General features: G+C 37.7%; 1 protein-coding gene across 2 annotated transcripts in view; it reads right to left on the reverse strand.

Moving 5' to 3' along the window:
* Positions 1-2,530: 2,530 nt before the first annotated feature.
* The window catches only part of LOC150092535 (kyphoscoliosis peptidase-like), a 78,638-nt gene continuing 60,663 nt past the window's right edge, over positions 2,531-20,505 (reverse strand). For both annotated transcript variants that reach the window (XM_090414410.1, XM_090414411.1), the window contains exons 5-7: positions 18,529-18,686; positions 10,785-10,905; positions 2,531-6,450 (exon numbers count right to left, since the gene is read on the reverse strand). In XM_090414410.1, coding sequence (XP_090270536.1) covers positions 5,583-6,450; positions 10,785-10,905; positions 18,529-18,686 — 1,147 coding nt within the window. In that variant the 3' untranslated portion in view covers positions 2,531-5,582. The remainder of the gene's footprint in view (positions 6,451-10,784; positions 10,906-18,528; positions 18,687-20,505) is intronic.

Raw genomic sequence — 20,505 nt, forward strand, 5'->3', positions numbered from 1 at the left:
TATGCGTCGCGAGCCAAAATAAATGATAATATACGAAACAAATCTGATAATATAGAAACAAATCGTTGGGTTCCCATGGACATTCTGAACAGCAAATTATTATTGATTTACAATCTTTAATTTAAATTAGTATTTATTTTGTATACATTTACTAATGTTTTTAAATATTTTCAAATATTGCTATACCGAAAATATTACGTTTTAAATATCTCATTCTGAACACACACACACACACACACACACACACACACACACACACACACACACACACACACACACACACACACACACACACACACACACACACACACACACACACACACACACACACACACACACACACACACACACACACCTCTTGGCTATTTTTCAGACCGCGTACTTGATGTTGTTCCTCTGAATATTTAAAATATTTTTCGCAAAGTAAAAAAACCTTTTTTTTACTTGCGAAAATGGTGCAACACTGACTACAGTAGAAAGTCGGCGATCAATAACTATAATCACTCAAAAATAAATAACAAGTAACAAACGTCTTTAGAATAACGGAAGTACATGAGCAGAAGGAACCCAATGACCAAGGCTCGTGTCGCTACCTAAATACAAATGTTTACAACCATAGCCTTACGTCAATACCGATCCTGTATCACCAAGCAGCGTAGACTCGTGTATCAGAACTTGAACATTTCTGAGTATTTGCTATGCATTGCCAAACTTAAGTTTGTCACTTAATCGCTGGGACAGCAATGTACAACGCATGTCAAGAAAAATCTTGAATCTGTTTCCCCAACTTGGACATGCTTTCCATAGGTTCGCCACTAAGAATGTAGTCAATGGCTTCTATTTTCCTGCTCATGTTCATAAATTTCATCTTTTTAATTCTGAACAATCTCGATATTAGGTTCACTTCGTGAAAGAAAGTGAGATTAATTCACTGTGTATAGTTTACAAAATGAACCTTCAGTCAGTATAGACGAAGCCCTTTAGCTCGAAAGATGGGAGTTCGAATTCTGTTTAGAAGGTCAGGGATTTTTCAACTTTGGGTAAGTTAAAGGTGACAGCAGGGTTTTTTATCCTGGAAACCAAACAGAAGATACGCAATTTATTTGTTCGTGTGGGGTCCCTCACCCGCCCCTTACTGGTTGAGCCCTTCTAATGAGGGATTAAGTACTATATCCTATGACTGTAGCCTGTGTTTTCAAGGGGCTGGATTGCCTGCTTGCGGGATGAAAAACCCCAGATAAACTGGGGAGAAAAACCCTGCTGGAAAAAGCCTGCTGTCCACTCCCAAGACCGGCTATGGCTGAGGAAGATCCTTAAGCTCCTTACGTCGTCGACGGGAATCGAACCCAGGACACTCCTTCCCCAGGCATATGGTTGTGAAGCGCATAGCCACTAGGCTAACCGCGCGGACGATACGCAATTGGTAACCATAATACACTGTGCAGATAGGATTAACCGTTCTATCAAAATATTAGTAAATAATGATTCCAAACAAACAAAGAAACCAAGTTACTTGGCTCTGACAGGCCATTGAGCAAAACTCGAAAGGGATAATGGAAATAGGATAATTCGCGAAGAGGAGCGGGAGATAATGACCTTGTCTGACATCCCCCTCCTAGTGAACAATTTAAAATAAGTCAAACATTGCTTTCTATACGGTTTACATTAGACGATACAATTTTAGTATTTTTAAGTTTCCATTTAATATCTTGTCATGTGACTTTTCCACATCTACAAATCATAACACAGATCTGTCAACTATTAAAGTAAAAATATTTGATCCTGACAATCCTTAAGTACGATTTGAATAAATAACGCAGCAATACAATTCTACTTAAATTATCCTGAATGTTGACCTTCTCAGTTATGCAACTTAGCTGCTGTAAAACTTGTTACCTTCATTTTTTAACATTTTGGATCATATATTATCTAAACCAGCTGCTTTTCCACATCTCTGGTTTCGAGTGAGTTTCCTAACACTGAAAAGTGCTCTGACATCTTCGTTGATATCTTTGTTCCCATTCTATCACCTTATTTAAAATCATTTTTCAAAGTCAATGCTCAGCACACTCATGAGAGTGACACGACACTTTTCCTTCAGCTGAAAAGATCTTAGGAACTTTTAAAGAGATTTTCAAGAATGGTGAGTTGGTCAGTCTCATGAGGAAACTCTGGTGGGAAAAGAAGAAAACGGTTAGAATAATTGTCTAATAACTTTGTGTAATCAACCTGAAGTATTGTAGTTGCTGGTAAAAAATATCCTCAGTGAAAAAATCCCGAAAGCATATTCATGATAATTCCAAATAATAAAATCACTTGAGCTATTCTAAAACTCAACAGTTGTGATATGTGCGATTAGAATTTTTTATTGGATTGCGGCGGGTATGGTCATAAACCTGCGACCATATCCATAGTGATAACGTGTCTGTCCTATGATCCTGTAAAAGCAAGAATGGTAATAAAAAGCACAGATTTGTTCAAAGCCATTTATTAAACCTCTTTATTAGTACCATGACAACAGAATAATACAAATGTGCAGTTACATACAAAAGGCAACAATCACAGACATATCGCAAATGACTAACTTAGAAACATCAAAACCTTCGCGTGGTAGTCGGTTTCTGTCTGAGGGGTGGGGGGTGGGGAATCTTACAACATAATCAGACTGCCACAATAAAGTGCTTTTCAATTCTGGTAAGAATACCTGTTATAAATTTTCTGAGACTGTAGCTGATGTTGGTAATCTTCAACGAAAGATTGAAAAATAATTACAGAATAAATTTCGGGTTTTTTTAAGTCACTGCATATTAGTGATTTTAACTTTCTCTGCCAGCTTGTTTAGAAATATCCAATACTGGATATTGGCAGAGAAAGACTGTAAATATTCGAATATTAATTTCACATGGCTCCCTTAGTTTTACTCCTCCGTCACAGAGCATGTTAATTCACCAGTAGAAGTTCAGCACCTTGATGCTTGACCTCTTGGTGGAGTAGCCGTAATCACCGTTTATGGCTTTATATTTTTTTCAGTTAAGAAATAAAATAAAGCCACTCAAACAGAAAGGCCCAAGAGCTCTGTGATACCAAACAAAATTTCTCCCAAAGGAGAGAACCAGTGAGCAACTACAAATTACAGCACTGGCTTCGTTCCGTTCGTTTTGTATTTAATGGCTGCTTAAAACAACACAAATATTTTGAACACGGAATTATAGTGAACTAGTTTTTATCACTCACTTCTGAATTTTCTTTACAAAGAGTATTTGATCTTACTTTTGTAAACTTTTATTCCGAATGACTGTTATAATTTCTGATTTTAGACTGAACAGTGGTCAAGAAAACATCAGCCCAATAGCCTCTGAGATCATCTTATGAGAGTTTTTTTGTTTTACTTGCGTTTGATATAAACATTTAAAATTATTTTTTGATATAATTTTTAAGAAGAAAAATCATAAATGTATGGGACAGAAATATTTGATTCGTGTAAAGAGAAAACTGAAAATCAGATTAATTCATTTAGATATTAAAACCAATAACGAACGATGTCAGTTAAAATTAATATTGAAAAAAAACGCATATGAATTAAAACATATAATCAGCTGTACTGCTACAGATCATGCCCAGACATCACAACCTAATGTTCAAGGTTCACAATGGCATTTCTTATGTCCTAATGAGTAACACTTGCGATACAGCCCTTGACTTTTACCAAAACTTGGATAGAATTATTCTTTGGAGGTTTCATATAACACACAGTAACTTAGTTGAGGGGAAAAAAAATAAAATAAAAATATTTAGATCAGAACAAATGTAAACTGATCCATCTGTAGAACCATGAGTATCTCAAATAGAAAACAAAATAGTTCTATGTCTTTTTTCTTTTTATGGTAGCTTCAGTAATAAACATTTAAATAACTCTACCGATTTAGTATAACATACTTTTTTCGTTGTTTAGGGATTTCCTAAATTAACTAGTCAATGATATTTTTTCTGTTGATCTGAATTCTATACGTAAATGGAGATATCAACTGATTCTGTTTCTCTTCCATTAATTGTTCTTGTGTGTGCAGAGATGTGATTTAGTTGGTGTTTGTGAAAACCATAGTTTACTCTGAAAAATAACAAACAAAATAAAACATGAAACCCTCTTTTATGTACACATAAACTTGAAATTAAAGACATGACATGGAAAACAGGCAAAGACAAGGGACGATAGTACAATGACAAAAATGGCAAAAAAATGCACAAAGCTCTCAGAGAGCTAGCATTTCAAATACTACATTTGCAGAGTAATATTCCTATTATTCGTATATACATTTGTACAGGTATTTTTCACAACAGAAACGTAAAAATAAATATGACTCGATGAATATTGTATAACTATGTCGCATAAGTCTCATCGATTCTTGTATAATTTCTGCCTTAAACTGGAAAACAAGGTGCGACTTGGAAAATGAATTCATATTAATAGGCTACTGCATAAAAATGAAAATAGGCACTTGGAGCGATTCTTACAAGACGGTTGAAATTCCAAAGCACTTCATGATTTTAAGGAAATGCGTGAGTTTCAAGCACATGCTGTGAAACAGATATGTCTGCATCGTTAAGCTCGGTGCTCCTCCAACCCCCACTTTGCTCCACTGATTGAAAATAACTTCATACAATTTGCTCAGCACTTAGATTGTCATTACGTGTTAATATGCATATATATATATACATACTAAATATATATATACTAAATGACTAGATTGAAGAATTTTCACCGTACTCAGGGTTGCCTTCGATTTGCATCGTTGGCGGCGCTGTGAGTACAAAAAATTCCCAAATTTCCTTTCTTTTTCTGGGGAAAAAATTCAAAAATTGTTAAGCTAACTTGTCAGCAATAGCGCTAATAGATAGAGAATCCTTAATTCTAGATGTTGGTGTGTGGAGCGGGTGACCTAAAAGAGATACAAAGCGTATAAAAGTAAAAATTAAATCCAAATGAATAATATACAGCCTATACTTTAAGCCTATTACTCCACAATTCCAGTAGTAAAAACCAGCTGTGTACATGTATACAGCTTTAATTAATGATATTAACTCCTGCTGAATCCTAGAAACAACTGCATAAAATATATTGCAAACATCAACTTGGTATAGTTCTATCGCCGCTCTCTTCCCAGAGGCCTCCGTGATGAAAGGCACTTACCAGGTGCATTTAAAGGTTGTCCTTGACCCGCTTTATTGTCACCTAAACCAGAATCCGGCAGTAATAGCGTCACAAGTGATGGTGGCGCCTCCTGGTTGGACATTAGGCACTAAACTTGGAGCTCCTGAACCAGCACGGTTGTCTAGAAATGCCCGTGGCGAAGAGAAGGACAGGAAACAAAGAAGGGGAGATTACTTTCGTTCTGTCAGCAAAAGCAAAAGTTATCACAGGCCTACAGTAAACGGTTACAAAATCAGGCATAGTGATTAACTCCCCAGCGTTAACCGATGGACTTTTTGTTTCTAAAATTAAATCTGAGCCACGTAACGCATAGAGATGAAGACTATTCAGGTCTTGGTTGGACGGAATCTTTGTGCCATTGCTCCTCTGTAGGTTATCGTATGAAGGCAATCCGTATTCTTCGCTTTTCGGGTTTCTTTTCTTCTTCCTTTTCCTGAGGTTTAATCTGAGGCGGTGGAAAGTCTTCGTCGTACATTTGTCTGCTGAATTTGCAGTCTATTAGGTACGAAGCGATTAAAGGCAGCCGCCATTTGCCCTTCTGTTTCGGTTTCGGCATTCCAAAAATCATGAATTTGTACGTGCCGACCCGTACCGGAGTAAAGTTAAAGCTGATGCGGTTATCTTTGTCTTCTCGACGTATGATGTCCTTGCTGTCCATCTCGACTCCTTCCACGTCTAACAACTGGTGAGTGATTAACATCGCTTCGACTACCTCCAGTACCAACTTGCGTTTCCCACCCCACGTGACGATCATCGGCCCTGATTGGTTCACCATCTTCATGCGAAAGTCGAAAAAACTTTGAGTCGGACCCCAGGGAACTTCGTTTAATGGATATGGCTGGAGGTATTTCTTCGCCACGAGACACTCGAGCAAGAAGATAACGACGTTGTGTAGGCTTGTTTCTTCTCGCATTTCCCTTTCTGGTTTGGCGTACACTTTGAAGTAGTAACGTCCTTCTACAGGAGGCGTGACGGCAAAGGATCCGACCAGTCTGTCTTCTTTTAGCTGGCAAAACACGTAATTGTTCAAAGACGAATTTTCCACTTCGTCCGCTGGATAAAGTTTGAATTTGTAACGCATCGCTTCGTGGCAAGCAATTTTTATTTCTTTGTGTACCTTGAAGACAACAGGATTCTGAGGACGAGATCGGATTTTCATGTTGTAGTCGAAAAAGTACGGTGTCACTTTTGGAAGAGCGTTGAATTCCTCCAGGGTCAAAGCCTTGTCCAGGAGCTGCCACCTGCGCATACAAAACAGACATCGATTCAGTAAAACTGAATTTCGTTACAGATATTTAAATAAAACTATTTAATTTCGATGTGTTTAAAGTCCGTTATAAACACAATATCAACACAATACATTAATTGAAATATTTCCGCATTTGCTTGCATCGGAAATAACTAAAACCATAAAACGTAAATGACGATTAAATAAAGGATCCTTTTTAGATTACTGAAGATAAATTATGAATTAATATTGAAATAATTTCCAAGGTTTACGATGAACCCCGGAAGCGAGATTAACGCAAAAGAACTGTCGGTTTTAACTACGTTTTGAAGGTCTCAAAAGGTCGTGAACGAAATAATAATCTGCATTTTTAATTCACAATAGTTATATTTAAGAAAAGTAAAATTTGTGGTGCCTTTTCAGTGCTTGATTATTGATATTCAAGGTATTAATTTCGCTCACACTGTGAAGTTGTGATTATATTCAAAGAACTGTTGTAAACTCATCATTTTCAATACTATAAAAGGTTATTTGAATTTAGTGACGTTTGCTTGGATCATAATGGGATCATATTAAAATTCAGGGTAGAAATTTTCCAGACAGTTATTTTTTTTGTTTATTCAGAACGCAGAGGAAAAGTGTTTATCAAATTCAATATAGAAATTAAAGTAGACCGAGCATTTGTACTTCAGTATGGCTGTAAAACAAATCACTGTTGAATCAGTTCCTGTGTAGAAGCAACGACTTGCAGAAGTAGTTCTTTTGTGAGCATTCTCATTATTGACCTTCAAAATTTGCTATCAGTGGAGGTTATATAGGAAAGGCTGCATACCTTTTTTCGTACCACGCAACAACAGCACTTTACAGGCACTTATTATTCCTAGAAGGCGATAAATCCATCGCAGAAAATCTGGATATGAATTTGAATAGGCGAAAGACGTGAATACATCAGCAAGTATATTGGCGTATTCAAATTACATTGATTTTGATGGTAATCAGTCAGAACGAAAGGGCACTTGATCGCGAATGCCAAGGGTCATGACGGGCGATTAACTGTACGGCAGTTAATCGCCCATCATAATAGCGGATATCATCATTTTGCTTTAAGATCGTGCGTTAGATATCTTCAAAAACAATTGTGAGATCTCAGTTGGAATATATCCTCAAACTTGCAGGCTTTTGCAATGCACCGTATATAAACTGAGGTGAGAATTGTCTGTCAGCCATGTAGGAGAGGGAATGCTGTATAGAAATTGATTAACATCGACACAAACTAAAATCGGATATCAACTTTTTCAGTTATCAGAGGCTGAAGAGTTTGCGTTTTTACCATACATAAAATCCTTCATCTCCTAAATTCCTATATTGTTTCATTAGAAATGAAGACAGACTACCAGAACGGTCACAAATGATGATGCCTTGAGAAAGACATGGGTTTTGAATCCTTGGACTCAAATTCTTTATATGGGCTTTTCAGCTAATGGTGATTTATCTCGTCTAATAACGAGTGTATCAGGAATTGTCTCACTTGATTTCCTCCGTAAGATGTAAATTCAGGTTTTACCCATCAAGAGGATTACCCAGCAGGCTAATTACCGTAATCAGCATTCGGTAATTAATTCGTGCGTTTGGACTCAGTCGAGTCCTACTTTAGTTTTCTCTCGTTTAAGTGACCACGTTTAGTGTTGAGGGATATAAATTAATAAGATGTAAAACTCATTTAAGTGCATGAAATGTGTAGATATAACTGTAGTGAGGTAATGTACTTAAAAATAAAATTTGTGTCAGGCGAATATAAATAATTGACTTAGGGAGTCGATGGTAATGTTTCAAAATTTAACACAGAATGGGGAGGGAGATTGAGTTCAAGATGAAATGTACTTGGAGGGACCGTAAATGGGATGAGGGTTAGAATGCATAATAAAATAAAAGAGGAAGTTTCAGAAAAGCAGAGTGATCAATAATTAAGACACTCTTATTTAGAAAATTAAAACTAAAATGAAGAAAACAAATGCTGCGAAAAAGTTGACAGCTTAGGACAGTTACATTTGCTTGATTGCGCTAATTGGATCCATGAAGTCCAAACATTTCTGTCCTAGGTTAGGTGGAAGTAACGCCGCTGGCAAGAGCTTATTTAATTCTGTACACCATTCTCATTCGCAACTTACCATCTCTTTCATAATTCATGCACTTGTCTGTCTTGCTCAGTTTGAAGTCTACCACAGTCATGATTGACTGATACACCTGTCGCATTATGTTCTATTCAAAAAGGATTCAAAGAAAATATTCAATTTTGAATATGAAGTAATCCAACGATATTTTCTTATAAAATTTAGCCTCGAAAGTGGAATAGTTTTAGGAATTTTCAGCATGAGTTTCCTACTGATTGCACTAATTACAAGATACGTGAGATTAAGAAGAGATACTGTTTTTATGGTATCGACATATCGTTCTTTTGTCAACAACGTTAAGATATTAAAGATCTTAATCAGGGTTTTTGAATAGAAGAGGTCTATCTTAACTGACAAAATATTTTTGGAGATTTCCTCTCGTATCTAACAGAAGATAAGCATAAATTTAAAACATAGTATAAGAAATGCAAAAGTAACATTTTTCCTCCGAACCGTTACCATCTTACATCATAAAATGTTTCTTTCATTTCGTATATTGCTCAGATAAATGAGCATACCACAATTTCAAAGGGTTTTGGTTTCTTTGTATTAAAAAAAAAACAAAATCGTGTTTGTATCATTCTTGTGAGAATTTTTTGTTCTGCAGTCATGAGAAACTCAGCTGCTCTAATTGGTAGCTTACAGACAAAGATGGGAACGAGATTACGTGACCGTAAGGCACGAAATTGAAGCACACGCAAACATTAAATCGAGCGATTTAATAAAAGTTAACGAAAGATGGCGCTATATCTCCGAACGCTGGGTTTCAATGTTGTGAATATACATTCGCTGGGAAGGCTTCATACTAGAAGCCTTCGGGCTAAAACATCGGCAGTTATTAACGCGCTGCCTATGCAGTGTTCATACGATATGCATCCAACAACAATATTTGTTTTTGCAGTTTTTCTAAGTGTGCCTTTAAATGGATAAAATGTTATTGATTTTATTATAATCATAACAAAGTATGTATTTTTTAACTTTGAAAAATTTATTTTGGGGATTTACTTCAAAGTAATATAACTCTTAAATCTAACTCAGTGTCTCTGTGAGGCTCTCTGTTTGGTGATTGCAATGGAAAGTATCGTGGAAGTTTCCTCTAGATGACGTAAGCACCATTAAAATAATATGATATAAATAAGCCAGTCAGAAAACCAATTGCACATACTACATAGAGTGACTTGCTTTCTTTTAAGTATTGAGCAAAAAATTGCAATCTGACTGGTATGAAAATCTGAAAACTGTAACAAAAGTTGCCGGTGAGTTAAAGGCTTTATTAGGAAAATTGCACCAGAGACAAGTTTGCTGCATACAACTCATTCTACGCCCCTTCTGCTGAATTTCGATTCACATTAGTAACCAATTGACTAGAATATGATCTAAGGAAATTATACAGATGTAAATCTATTTTTACACACGCAAAATGTTCGTTATCAAAGAACAATCAGGGTAAGAACTTTATTTTATGCAGATGGAACTCAACCTTTTTTTATGATCCATTTATTCGCAACTGTGTATTTAATAAAAATCAACAGAAAATGGAGTGACAATCCGACTAGGGATTTTTTCTTATTGGATCTGGTAAATAACATTGATCTGAAAACAGTACCTGAGGGAAGGGATTTTTTTTAATTTCCTGTTGCTAATTGGAAGTACTATAAAAGTTTCTACAAGAGGGCACATCATATTTATTAGCTGATGGTTTGCTACGACTTCGTAGCCTGTGTTTGCATCCTGTTATTATCTATCAGGAAAAGTAAGGAAAGTTATTGCTGATCCCAGTTTAGCACAGATAAAATGGCACGATCGATGTGAAACAGGTTCACAAAACTACTGACGTGTAGCAGAGTTGAGTTAACTGTTTTAGTCGTAGAGTGAATTGCAAAGGGTAGATGAAGATCGCATTCACTTGTGAGATTCAAAGATCATGGTTGTTTCTATTCCCCCGAATGTAGTTAGCCTATTATTTGTATTTCCCTGGATTATTTATTTCGTGGATTTTGTCTGAATTCTTAAATCCGGCTTCTCCCTCCTTTTGATTCCATCTTCCCACCATCCTCCCCAGGATTCACAAATTATGCGAAAGTTATCTTTATCAGAAATATGCTGTTTGAGAAATGCATACTGGGAGGAAAATTAGAAATATTCAACACTTAGTTTATCTGAAAAATATAATTACCTGCTATAATTCGTTTCCACCTCATCATAAGGAAAATGGGTCCAAATCAGGATTTCTGGATCGGTAAGGAAAAAATGCTCATTCATTTTGCGTTGAAATCTCCCCGTGTGATCAGTGTATCCTGCAATTTGAAATACATGCAGAGATAAAATTAACTGGGCTTAGTGGGATAACAAATACATTCTCATTTATATTTAAGTGAATTATTAAAAGTATTAAAAATAATGACGATGCAGAATGTTTCAAAATAATAATCATTTTATAAATGCGGCTATAATTAAGGACTAGAGTTGACATTTTAAAAATAACCTTGTATAATTTTATACATTTAAAAGGCAAGGGATCTTGGTGTATTGATGGATAAGAATTTAAAGTTCAAAGGTCACATAGCAAAAGTTGTAAATACAACTCAGAGGATAATTGATATGTGGAAGCGACCCTTGACATGTAAGGATAAAGAAGCAATTTTGCCTCTTAATAAGGCTTTGATAAGACCCCACCTGGATTATTGTGCACAGATTTGGTCTCCCAGGTTCCAAGGGGATAAAGAAGCTGAGGAAAGGGTGCAAAGAAGAGTTACGAAGATTATATCCGGATTATGTGATTTAGATTATGAGGACAGATTGCGAGTATGTGGATTACAGACTCTGGTTAACAGGTGAAGGGGGGTGATATGATAGAGGTGTATAAACTTTTGAATGGGTTTATAGCATTTCAAATGATGAAATTTTTCGTTATATGGAAGGCGGGGAGAGAACACGGGGGCATCCATGGAAGTTAAGGTTGTTCACAGTCAAGAAACGGGTAAGAGCTAGGTTTTTCTCCCAGAGAGCAGTGAGTGAGTGGAATAATTTGCCCTTACGGGTAATGAGTGCATCTAGTGTGAATGAATTCAAGGGTAGGTATGATAGCTGGGTTGGGTAATTTACAGCCTCCCTCGATGAGTCCTTGACTCCCTTTAGGTCTTAGATAATAATAATAATAATAAAAATAATTTGTTCAAAAAATTCGATTTAAAAAAAAAATTACTATGACAAGAAAAAAAAAGCTTATAAAGTGATGTAGTTAGCTATGAAATGTTCATTAATTTTACTCAATTGAATTTATCTTTATATTGGTAACTAGTATTTCAGTTTTTTTATCCTCAAGGGCTCACTTTAGTGAGTACGGGCATGGCAAACCCGAGGTACCTGATGCTGGACCATGCCTTACTTCATGTAATATATATCTGTTATATTATTCTGTAGACTGGTCCCTCCTCTTCTTTCTTTGCTTCTTTCTCCTCTCCTTGCTCCTTCCCCCTGATGCTATTAGAGTATTCGAGGGCTAGGGGTGAGTCTTTCCTATCTTGCTAAGTCATTTCGTCTTATGCAGCCACCGAAGGAGGCAAGCTAGCCTCAATAGGTGCCGGTCCCAAGCCCGGATAAATGCGAGGGTTGATGTCAGGAAGGGCATCCGGTCGTAAAACTTCAGTGCCAACTCAAACTATGATTATGAGTCTAAGAGAAAATGATATAAGGGCTAGGGCGTACCTCTTAAGCGATGCGCAGCCACATCGCCCTACAGCTGTGAGAAGTGGACGAAGGCTACCGCATCAAGGGCGGGTGCGGTTAAAGAAGCGAGCCCAGCAGGTGGAGAGGATGTTGCGAGTGGGAACACTGAATGTTGGAAGCATGACTGGAAGGGGAAGAGAGGTGGCAGACATGATGAGGAAGAGGAAGTTGGACATTTTATGTGTGCAGGAGACAAGGTGGAAAGGGGGAAAGGCAAAGGAACTGGGAGATGGATATAAATTGTTCTACTCTGGAGCGAATAACGAGGGAAGAAATGGTGTAGGAATTGTGGTGTGTGGCAGAATGAAGGGTGAAGTACTGGACGTGGGTAGAAGGAAAGACAGGATCATGCGAATGAAATTGGGTCTTGGAGAAGAGCGGGTGGTCGTATTATGTGTATATGCCCCGCAAGTTGGTTGTACAGCAGAGGAAAAAGATGAGTTCTGGAACGTGTTAGATGAAGAAATGAGGGAATTGGAAGAAAATGAGATGGTGATTGTCGGAGGAGACTTGAACCGGCACATAGGAAGACAGAATAGAGACTGTGAAAGGGTGCATGGTGGCCACGGAGTGGGAATGATGAACCAGGAAGGAGAGAAGGTTGTGGACTTTGCAGTAGCGTTTGATCTGGCAATTGTGAACTCGTTTTTCTTCAAGAGGGAAGAACATTTGATAACATTTAGAAGTGGTAACAACAGCTCACAAATTGACTACATTTTGACTAGAAGAAAACATCTTAAGGTTGTGACAAATTGTAAGGTAATTCCAACAGATCAAGTAGCACAACAACACCGACTGCTGTGCGCAGACTTTAAATTAAGATCGAAGATAAGAACTTCTGGTTGCCATGGGATGAAGACAATTAAGTGGTTTCGCTTAAAAGAAGAGAGTGTGAGGAATCATTTTAGGGAGAGAGTGTTAGAGAGGATTTCGGATGGACTGGAAAGTGTACAAGATTGGTGGAAACATAATTCAAAAGTAATCCTGAGCTGTGCAATCGAGGTGCTTGGTGAGACATCTGGAAAGATTAGAGAGCAGAAGGAGGGTTGGTGGTGGAATAATGATGTACAAGTGGCAGTGACAGCTAAGAGGAAGGCAAAGCAGAAGTGGGATGAGTCAAGAGTGGAAGAGGACAGAGAGGTGTACAAAGAGAGAAAGCAAGAAGCCAAGAGAGTTGTGGCACAGGCGAAGGCCATGGCATATCAAGATCTGTATGATCAATTAGAAACAAAGGAAGGACAGAGAAAAATTTACCAACTAGCGAAATGTAGAAATAAAGCAGCTAAGGACATCTTACATGTGAGGCAGATCAAAGATGCTGAAGGAAGAGTATTATGGAGGGATGTGGACATAAGAAAGAGATGGAAAATATACTTTGAGGGACTTCTGAATGAGGAAAATGCAAGGACTCACAGAGGAGATGGGCAGCCTTCTGAGGGGATGGTGCAGAACATCAGTAGAATGGAAGTGACGGAGGCCATGAAGAGGATGAGGAATGGAAAAGCGGTGGGCCCCGACAGAATTCCAGTGGAGGCATGGAAGGCACTGGGGGAAGAGGGAATTGACCTGCTGTGGGACCTGTTCATGAAAGTTTGCCAACAGGAAAATATACCCGAGGAATGGAGGGAGAGTACTCTTGTTCCCATCTACAAGGGTAAAGGGGATGCACAAGACTAAAAATTACAGAGGAATAAAGTTGATGTCCCACAAAATGAAGATCCTAGAAAGGGTTCTTGATGGTAGATTGAGGGAGGAGGTGGAGATTGCAAAGGAACAATTTGGCTTCATGCCTGGTAGATCAACAACAGATGCTATCTTTGGGTTACGACAGATGATGGAAAAATATCGAGAGAAACAAAGGGAGCTACATCTGGTATTTATTGATCTGGAGAAAGCATACGATAGAGTGCCAAGGCAAGAAGTCTGGAGGTGTCTGAGGGAGAAGAAGGTGCCGGAGAAATATGTCAGGTTGGTGCAGGAAATGTACAGAAATGTGAAGACAAGTGTTCGGACCTGTTTGGGACAGACAGAAAGTTTTCAAGTAACAGTTGGCTTGCATCAAGGGTCAGCATTAAGTCCGTTTCTGTTTAATATTGTGATGGAGGTGGTAACAGAGGAGGTGAGAGAAGATGCACCTTGGACAATGTTGTATGCAGATGACATCTTGCTGTGTGTAGATTCAAGAGAAGAAGCGGAAACTAAACTGGAAAGATGGAGAAAAGTACTGGAAGAGAGAGGTATGAGACTGAGCAGAAGTAAGACAGAGTATATGTGTTGCGCAGTAGGCGGTGGCCAGGAGACAGACCTGGAGTTGGAAGGAAATGTCATCAGGAAGGTGAGAGACTTTAGATACTTGGGTTCGACAGTGGAAGAAGATGGAGGAGCTGAGAAGGAAGTGGGATGCAGGATACAAGCAGGTTGGAGGAACTGGAGGGAGATGGCTGGAGTGTTATGTGATAAGAGGGTGCCGATCAATCTGAAAGGCAAAATTTATAGGACAGTAGTGAGGCCAGCTATGACATATGCTATAGAAACTGTGGCCCTGAGGAAAAAATAACATTAGCAGGATGGAAGTAGCAGAGATGAGAATGCTTAGGTGGATGTGCGGTGTGACCAGAAAGGATCATCTGAGAAATGACTATGTCAGGGGAACAGTGAAAGTTACGAACTTAGGAGCGAAAATACAGGAGGCAAGGTTGAGATGGTTTGGTCATGTGATGAGGAGGGAGGACGAATATGTGGGAAGAAGGGTCATGCAGATGGATGTGCAAGGAAGGCGGAAGCGTGGGCGGCCAAAGAAGAGATGAAGGGAGCTGGTAGAAGAGGACTTGAAGATGAAGAACTTGGATGTGGTGACAGCCCAAGACAGGAAGGTGTGGAGGAGACTCATAACAAACAGTGACCCCACTTAAGTGGGAGAAGCTGCAGAAGAAGAAGAAGTATTTCAGTTTTTTCAAAAAGGTTTATCGCTGATACCAGAAGAGCTATTGAATCATGGAAGAAGACATTCTTAAATTTGGAAAAAGTATAGCTTAAGTGAGCAGTATCTCGAATTCTACTGTTTATTCATTGTATTTACAGTGATATTTGGTTAAAATATTAAAAGTTGGTAATTTTTAAAGCATCCGTTTACAACTTTAAAAATTATTCTTTCCCCAACTTCTCTTTTTTTGTCTCAAAGCCTATTAATCTGAACGTAAGAGGTAGTTCATCTTCTCCACACAGACTAGTTGGTTATAGAAATGCATTAAAACATGGAAGGAAACGAATTTAGGTCAATGACGGCCTAATAAAAGAGTATTTGTCCTACATGTTGAGATTAGGGATATTGAGATGCTCAGCACGTTTCTATCAAATCCACGTTATCAAACAAGACATTCGCAGACCAACTCAGATACAGCTTATTAAATCCCTCTTTATATTTTATCACGTGGTCTGTTTTATATACGCATTTCACTTGTCGGGTCTGACCATAACGAGGAAATGGAGTTGTTTTGTGTGTACTACCACTGAGATTTGCTTAGTATGCATGCCAGCAGGTTTATTATAGTTCGTTACCCTTGAGAGAGATGAAAATACCTTCCATTCTTTAAGGACAGGATAAAAAGAAACACATGTGGAATGAAGTTAAATCATTCTCTATTCTAAATATGTCTAGTATATTTCATGGACATGTTTCTGGTTTTTAAAACACATACTAGCGAAGCGCGCGCGCACACGCGCATTGCAAGTGCAAATCTACGTGTTTGCTGCCTTTTTTCCCCAACTCACTTTGCGCCCACACATCACATTTACCCCCGTGTTAAGCACTGCCTGTTAAATGCACCGTTAGATTATCCATTACTTTTAAGTAGGTTCCCGTCTCTCTTACAAACAAACTGCTTGTGTACATGCACATCAACATGAGTTGTTATGGCAACTAAAGGTGTTGTCAATAATGGAACATTAATACCGAGTTACTCGCGTAAACAGTGTTTCTGTTCCAAGCACCTTAGTTTTTTTTTTTTCACTCTTATTTCCTCCTGGAAAAAAACTTTTATTTTCTAGTAAAGCATACTTCCTTTTGAAGTAGAGTTCACATTCACTTCTGAAGTAGCAACGGCTATCGATTTTATTCTCTTTTTTTTGGTGGCTTTTCGATTTTTATGCGTTTCAACTTCCTTCTAAATTGTTTCTGTTTTCGAATCGTATATTGCTCAATAGACAGAATTCGTTCAAGACCTTAGTTATTTATTAAAGACATAATAATAATACGCAACTTGAGACGAGATAGCATTTTGTCCTGAGAAATTATAATGATTCAGTTTGCTACTATAATCGAACTGAGTGTTTAGTTTAAAAAGTTTATACACTAACATCCAATGTTCTGTTCCTATTTGGACAAACAGATATCTCCACTGTGGGACATACATCAGCTTAATGCGCTTTCACATTTATGTAAAATTAATCTCATCTACTAATCAGTCTTCTTATATTCGTAATGGTAAGTTATTGATAAAGAGTTGCCTTTACAGAAAAGACATACTCGATTATAAAATTAATAAGCTGAATCATTTATGAAGGACTGATGTTTCGAAACAGACATTTAATATTTGTAAAATATGGATTGTGTATTACCAATTAATTGGTTTACGTTCTGTAGATTTAGTTTCATTATCTTAAATCCAAAGAATGGAAACAGAACAGAGAAAATATTGTGCATCTGCGGTAGAGGCACGTTGAAAGCCATTTTCAGAAGAACAGAGACTTCGATTTAGGGCCGTGAAATATCAATGAAGTGCACAATATCGGAGAATGAATAATGGCTTATATTATGAAAGGGTTTATCTTTATGTTGCAATATAAATGGATGCAACCTTTTTTTTAAGAAAGCGTTTTGACATTAAACCTTCCTTCACGAAGTCTTCGAGGATAAGCCTTTCTCACTGATTCACTAGCATCAAAAACGCAATGTGCATACAAATACTGTCTGTATCGAAGACCAAATCGAAAATGAATTTTATAGACGATGTAATTACACTGAATGTTCATAGGCTCAGTTTTGACGATAGCTCTGAAAGCAACTGCTTTACAAGATCGTTTCTGTGGTTAGAATAGCGATGACGCAGTTGCTTGGAAAGACTTGATTTCAAAACCTGTCGAGGAATCTTTATAAGGAATTTCTTCTCAAACGAAGATGAGTTGGCCGATCTCATATAAAGGCAGTGAGGTTTCCTCCCCCAAAAAAACGAAGGGCTTTTCGAATTACAAACCATACAAATTGGACCACAGAGCTAAACCAACTGGCAGACCTCATGGAAGCACAGTAGCACATCAGTGGCACGTGGAAACCAGTAGCTTGCATTGGCTTCCATATCCGATTTCGTGAACATTAAAAGCATATATTAAAATCTCGTGAATCATTTTTCTTAAAATGAAAACAACACTTTCAGAAGCAGACATGAAATTAAACTCATCACGGTAGCTAAATATCACGTTTGATTAATGTAAGTATTAGAAATGAGTGAGATTACTTAAATTCTTTATTGAAAGAAAGCACTTGCATTTAATTTATTAAGTGCAAGTATTATTAGTCGTTTAATACACGTATATTCGCGAAAAATCTCATTATTAATGAAGTCACTTGATATAATTAACTTCTGGGTTTATCCTCGCTAAATTTTTTCCAAAGAATTTTCCTGAACACTTCGATCATTAATTTCACTTTTTAATCGTTATTGTTACATGATATGGTCTAATTTTTCCACTTACTCATTTCCTTATACTTGCTGGCTAATATATAGTAATAAATCTTAGCAGGTACTATAATTACTGTGTAATTATAAAAGTTGTCATTTACTTAATAACAGTCTAAAAATATTTTCAAGTCGTTTTTTCTTTATAATACATAATATTAAGTCTCTCATGGCCATATAATATGCTGTGTGTATTAGTTTTTTTACCCTTTGAGAAAGTAATGGAACTATACGAGTACATACTTGAAGTGAGGGAACAGACATAGGTAAGGGCATCTAAAAACGTATCTCTAATTAGGCTAAGAAATTTAATATAAATTACAGCATTAAATAACTTTTTATAGATATTTTTGGTTAGTATATACTGAAATCGCAGTAATTATTTCATATTAGTATCCAACCTCCCTTTTAATCAGTTAAATTCTTTATTTTTTTTCTTCATTTTTTGTTGCTTACCTGTTCCCCAAGTAGTGTCCACGAAACGCCAAGCACCAATGATAAATATGGCATTCCAGGCGTGCGTGACATCTTCTCCTGGATGAAACTGGTGACCTGGTCTGTAATCATAGCCTTTGGCAAATCCGTTTAAAGTCTTCACTCGAATCCCTGCTAACCTGATAAATAAGAACATGGAAAACAGAATGAGTGGTCGTGGAGAAGTAAACTTAAATGTAATTAATTAAAAATAAATAAATCCTATGTCTTATATTTCGAAAAGTACGCGAGAACTCTTAAGCCTAAGTAACTCTGAAAACGGTGTACAGCCAATCTCCAGTGACAGCCGAGGTCATGGCTGATGCTTCCTGGTACGAGAGTACAGCAGTTAACTACCGCCATCTCGAGGGCCTAGATCCTAACAGGTATATTTTCTAGGCCATTTCTTTCAGCTGGGGACCGATGAAGAATAATTTATTAAAACGTTCCCGTGGCCAGCGACTGGAATCGAACCTATAAAAGGTATTGCTTTGGTCATCCTATCACTATGGGAGCAAACGTCATTTCAATATCACATCGCATTTAAAGCATCTTAAATGATTTAGATGCATTTCATTCATTCAATTGCACTGTGAAGGATAAGAAACCAATAAATTACTCAAGTATACTTTGCCATTCATATAAGTACCGATATTTATTGATCGTGCAAATATTCATAATCTTTCTAATCAATCTACGTAGGCTGTTCAATAAGTTATAAGACTATATTTATACAGAAAACAGATTACCTTTAATCGTCATAATTTACATGGTCTTTTTCGAAACTGCTACCATGAGACGCGATGCATTTGTCCCAACGTTGCGTCCACTTCTTAAACACATGTGAAAGTCCGTTTTTTTTTTTTTTTGAAAGTTCTTTCAAAACCGCCTCCGCAGCTTTTACACATGCTTTGTTGCTTTCGAAATAGCGGCCTCTTAGTGGTTTCTTGAGCTGTGGAAACAGCCAGAAATCGCACGGTGCGAGATCAGGACTGTATGGAGGGCGTGGTAGGATATCTGTGTTGTTCTTCTGCAAAACGTCCACTACACAACCAGCAATATGTGGCCTTGCATTATCGTGGTGCAATAAGAAGCCATTCTTCAGCGATGGACGCTTCCTTTTGATGTGCTTGATGATAATCGCTGCTGTGTTCATCATTCTCTCTGTGATGGACGTTGAAGGTCTTCCCTCACGTTCAAGATCGTCCACATTTTGCCATACTTCCTTAAAAGTTTTATGCCAGCGAAAAACACTTTCCCTCGACATTGCTTCATCGCGGAAAGCTTCGCGTATCATGTTAAAAGTGTCCGATGCCGATTTTTGCAAACGCACACAAAATTTAATCGCATAACGCTGTTCCGAGGACGCTTCCATTTCGAAGACTGGTCGCGGCTCGTAGGCGCTTCGAAACAAGCTTGCGTTTAGCGCCACGTGAAACTGTGGCACATCAGCCCGTATACGCCATCTATCAATCTCTTGTTAATACAGACAGCAACATTTCTTTATTCCACAGAAATTAATATTGTGATGAGTGGTTTCGCCATAGTAAAATTAGTCTTATTATTTATTGAACAGCCCACGTATATAGAAAATTGGCGATTCGAAACATATGTCAGAAGGATGAACTAGATCCTTTATTCCATCAATCTCTTTTTCAGGATAGACCTCCTCGCAGTGTTTCCCTTCCCCAAGGGTTTAAGAAATACACTGACAAGTTCTCCTTGTCATTATCTACTTGCCCTCGCATGGTGGCACAGCTGGCGTTACATACTGTAGCTTTAGCATCCTCTCGCAGGCAGGGGTTGCTTAAAGATATTGCTAAATATATGCCAATGCCTTTCATCTCAAGTGACCCACGTGAAGTTTAAGAAAAATAAACATTCTAACCTTTCAAGGGTTATGAATTTTATCGGTTGGTGGTTGGGGAGACTTAGAAGTTACCCCGTTAATTGGAAGCC

Source organism: Typopeltis vanoorti, chromosome 25, assembly GCF_054136105.1.
Source record: "Typopeltis vanoorti isolate ZY-2024b chromosome 25, IOZ_Tvanoo_1.0, whole genome shotgun sequence".
Classification (NCBI taxonomy): Eukaryota; Metazoa; Arthropoda; class Arachnida; order Uropygi; family Thelyphonidae; genus Typopeltis; species Typopeltis vanoorti.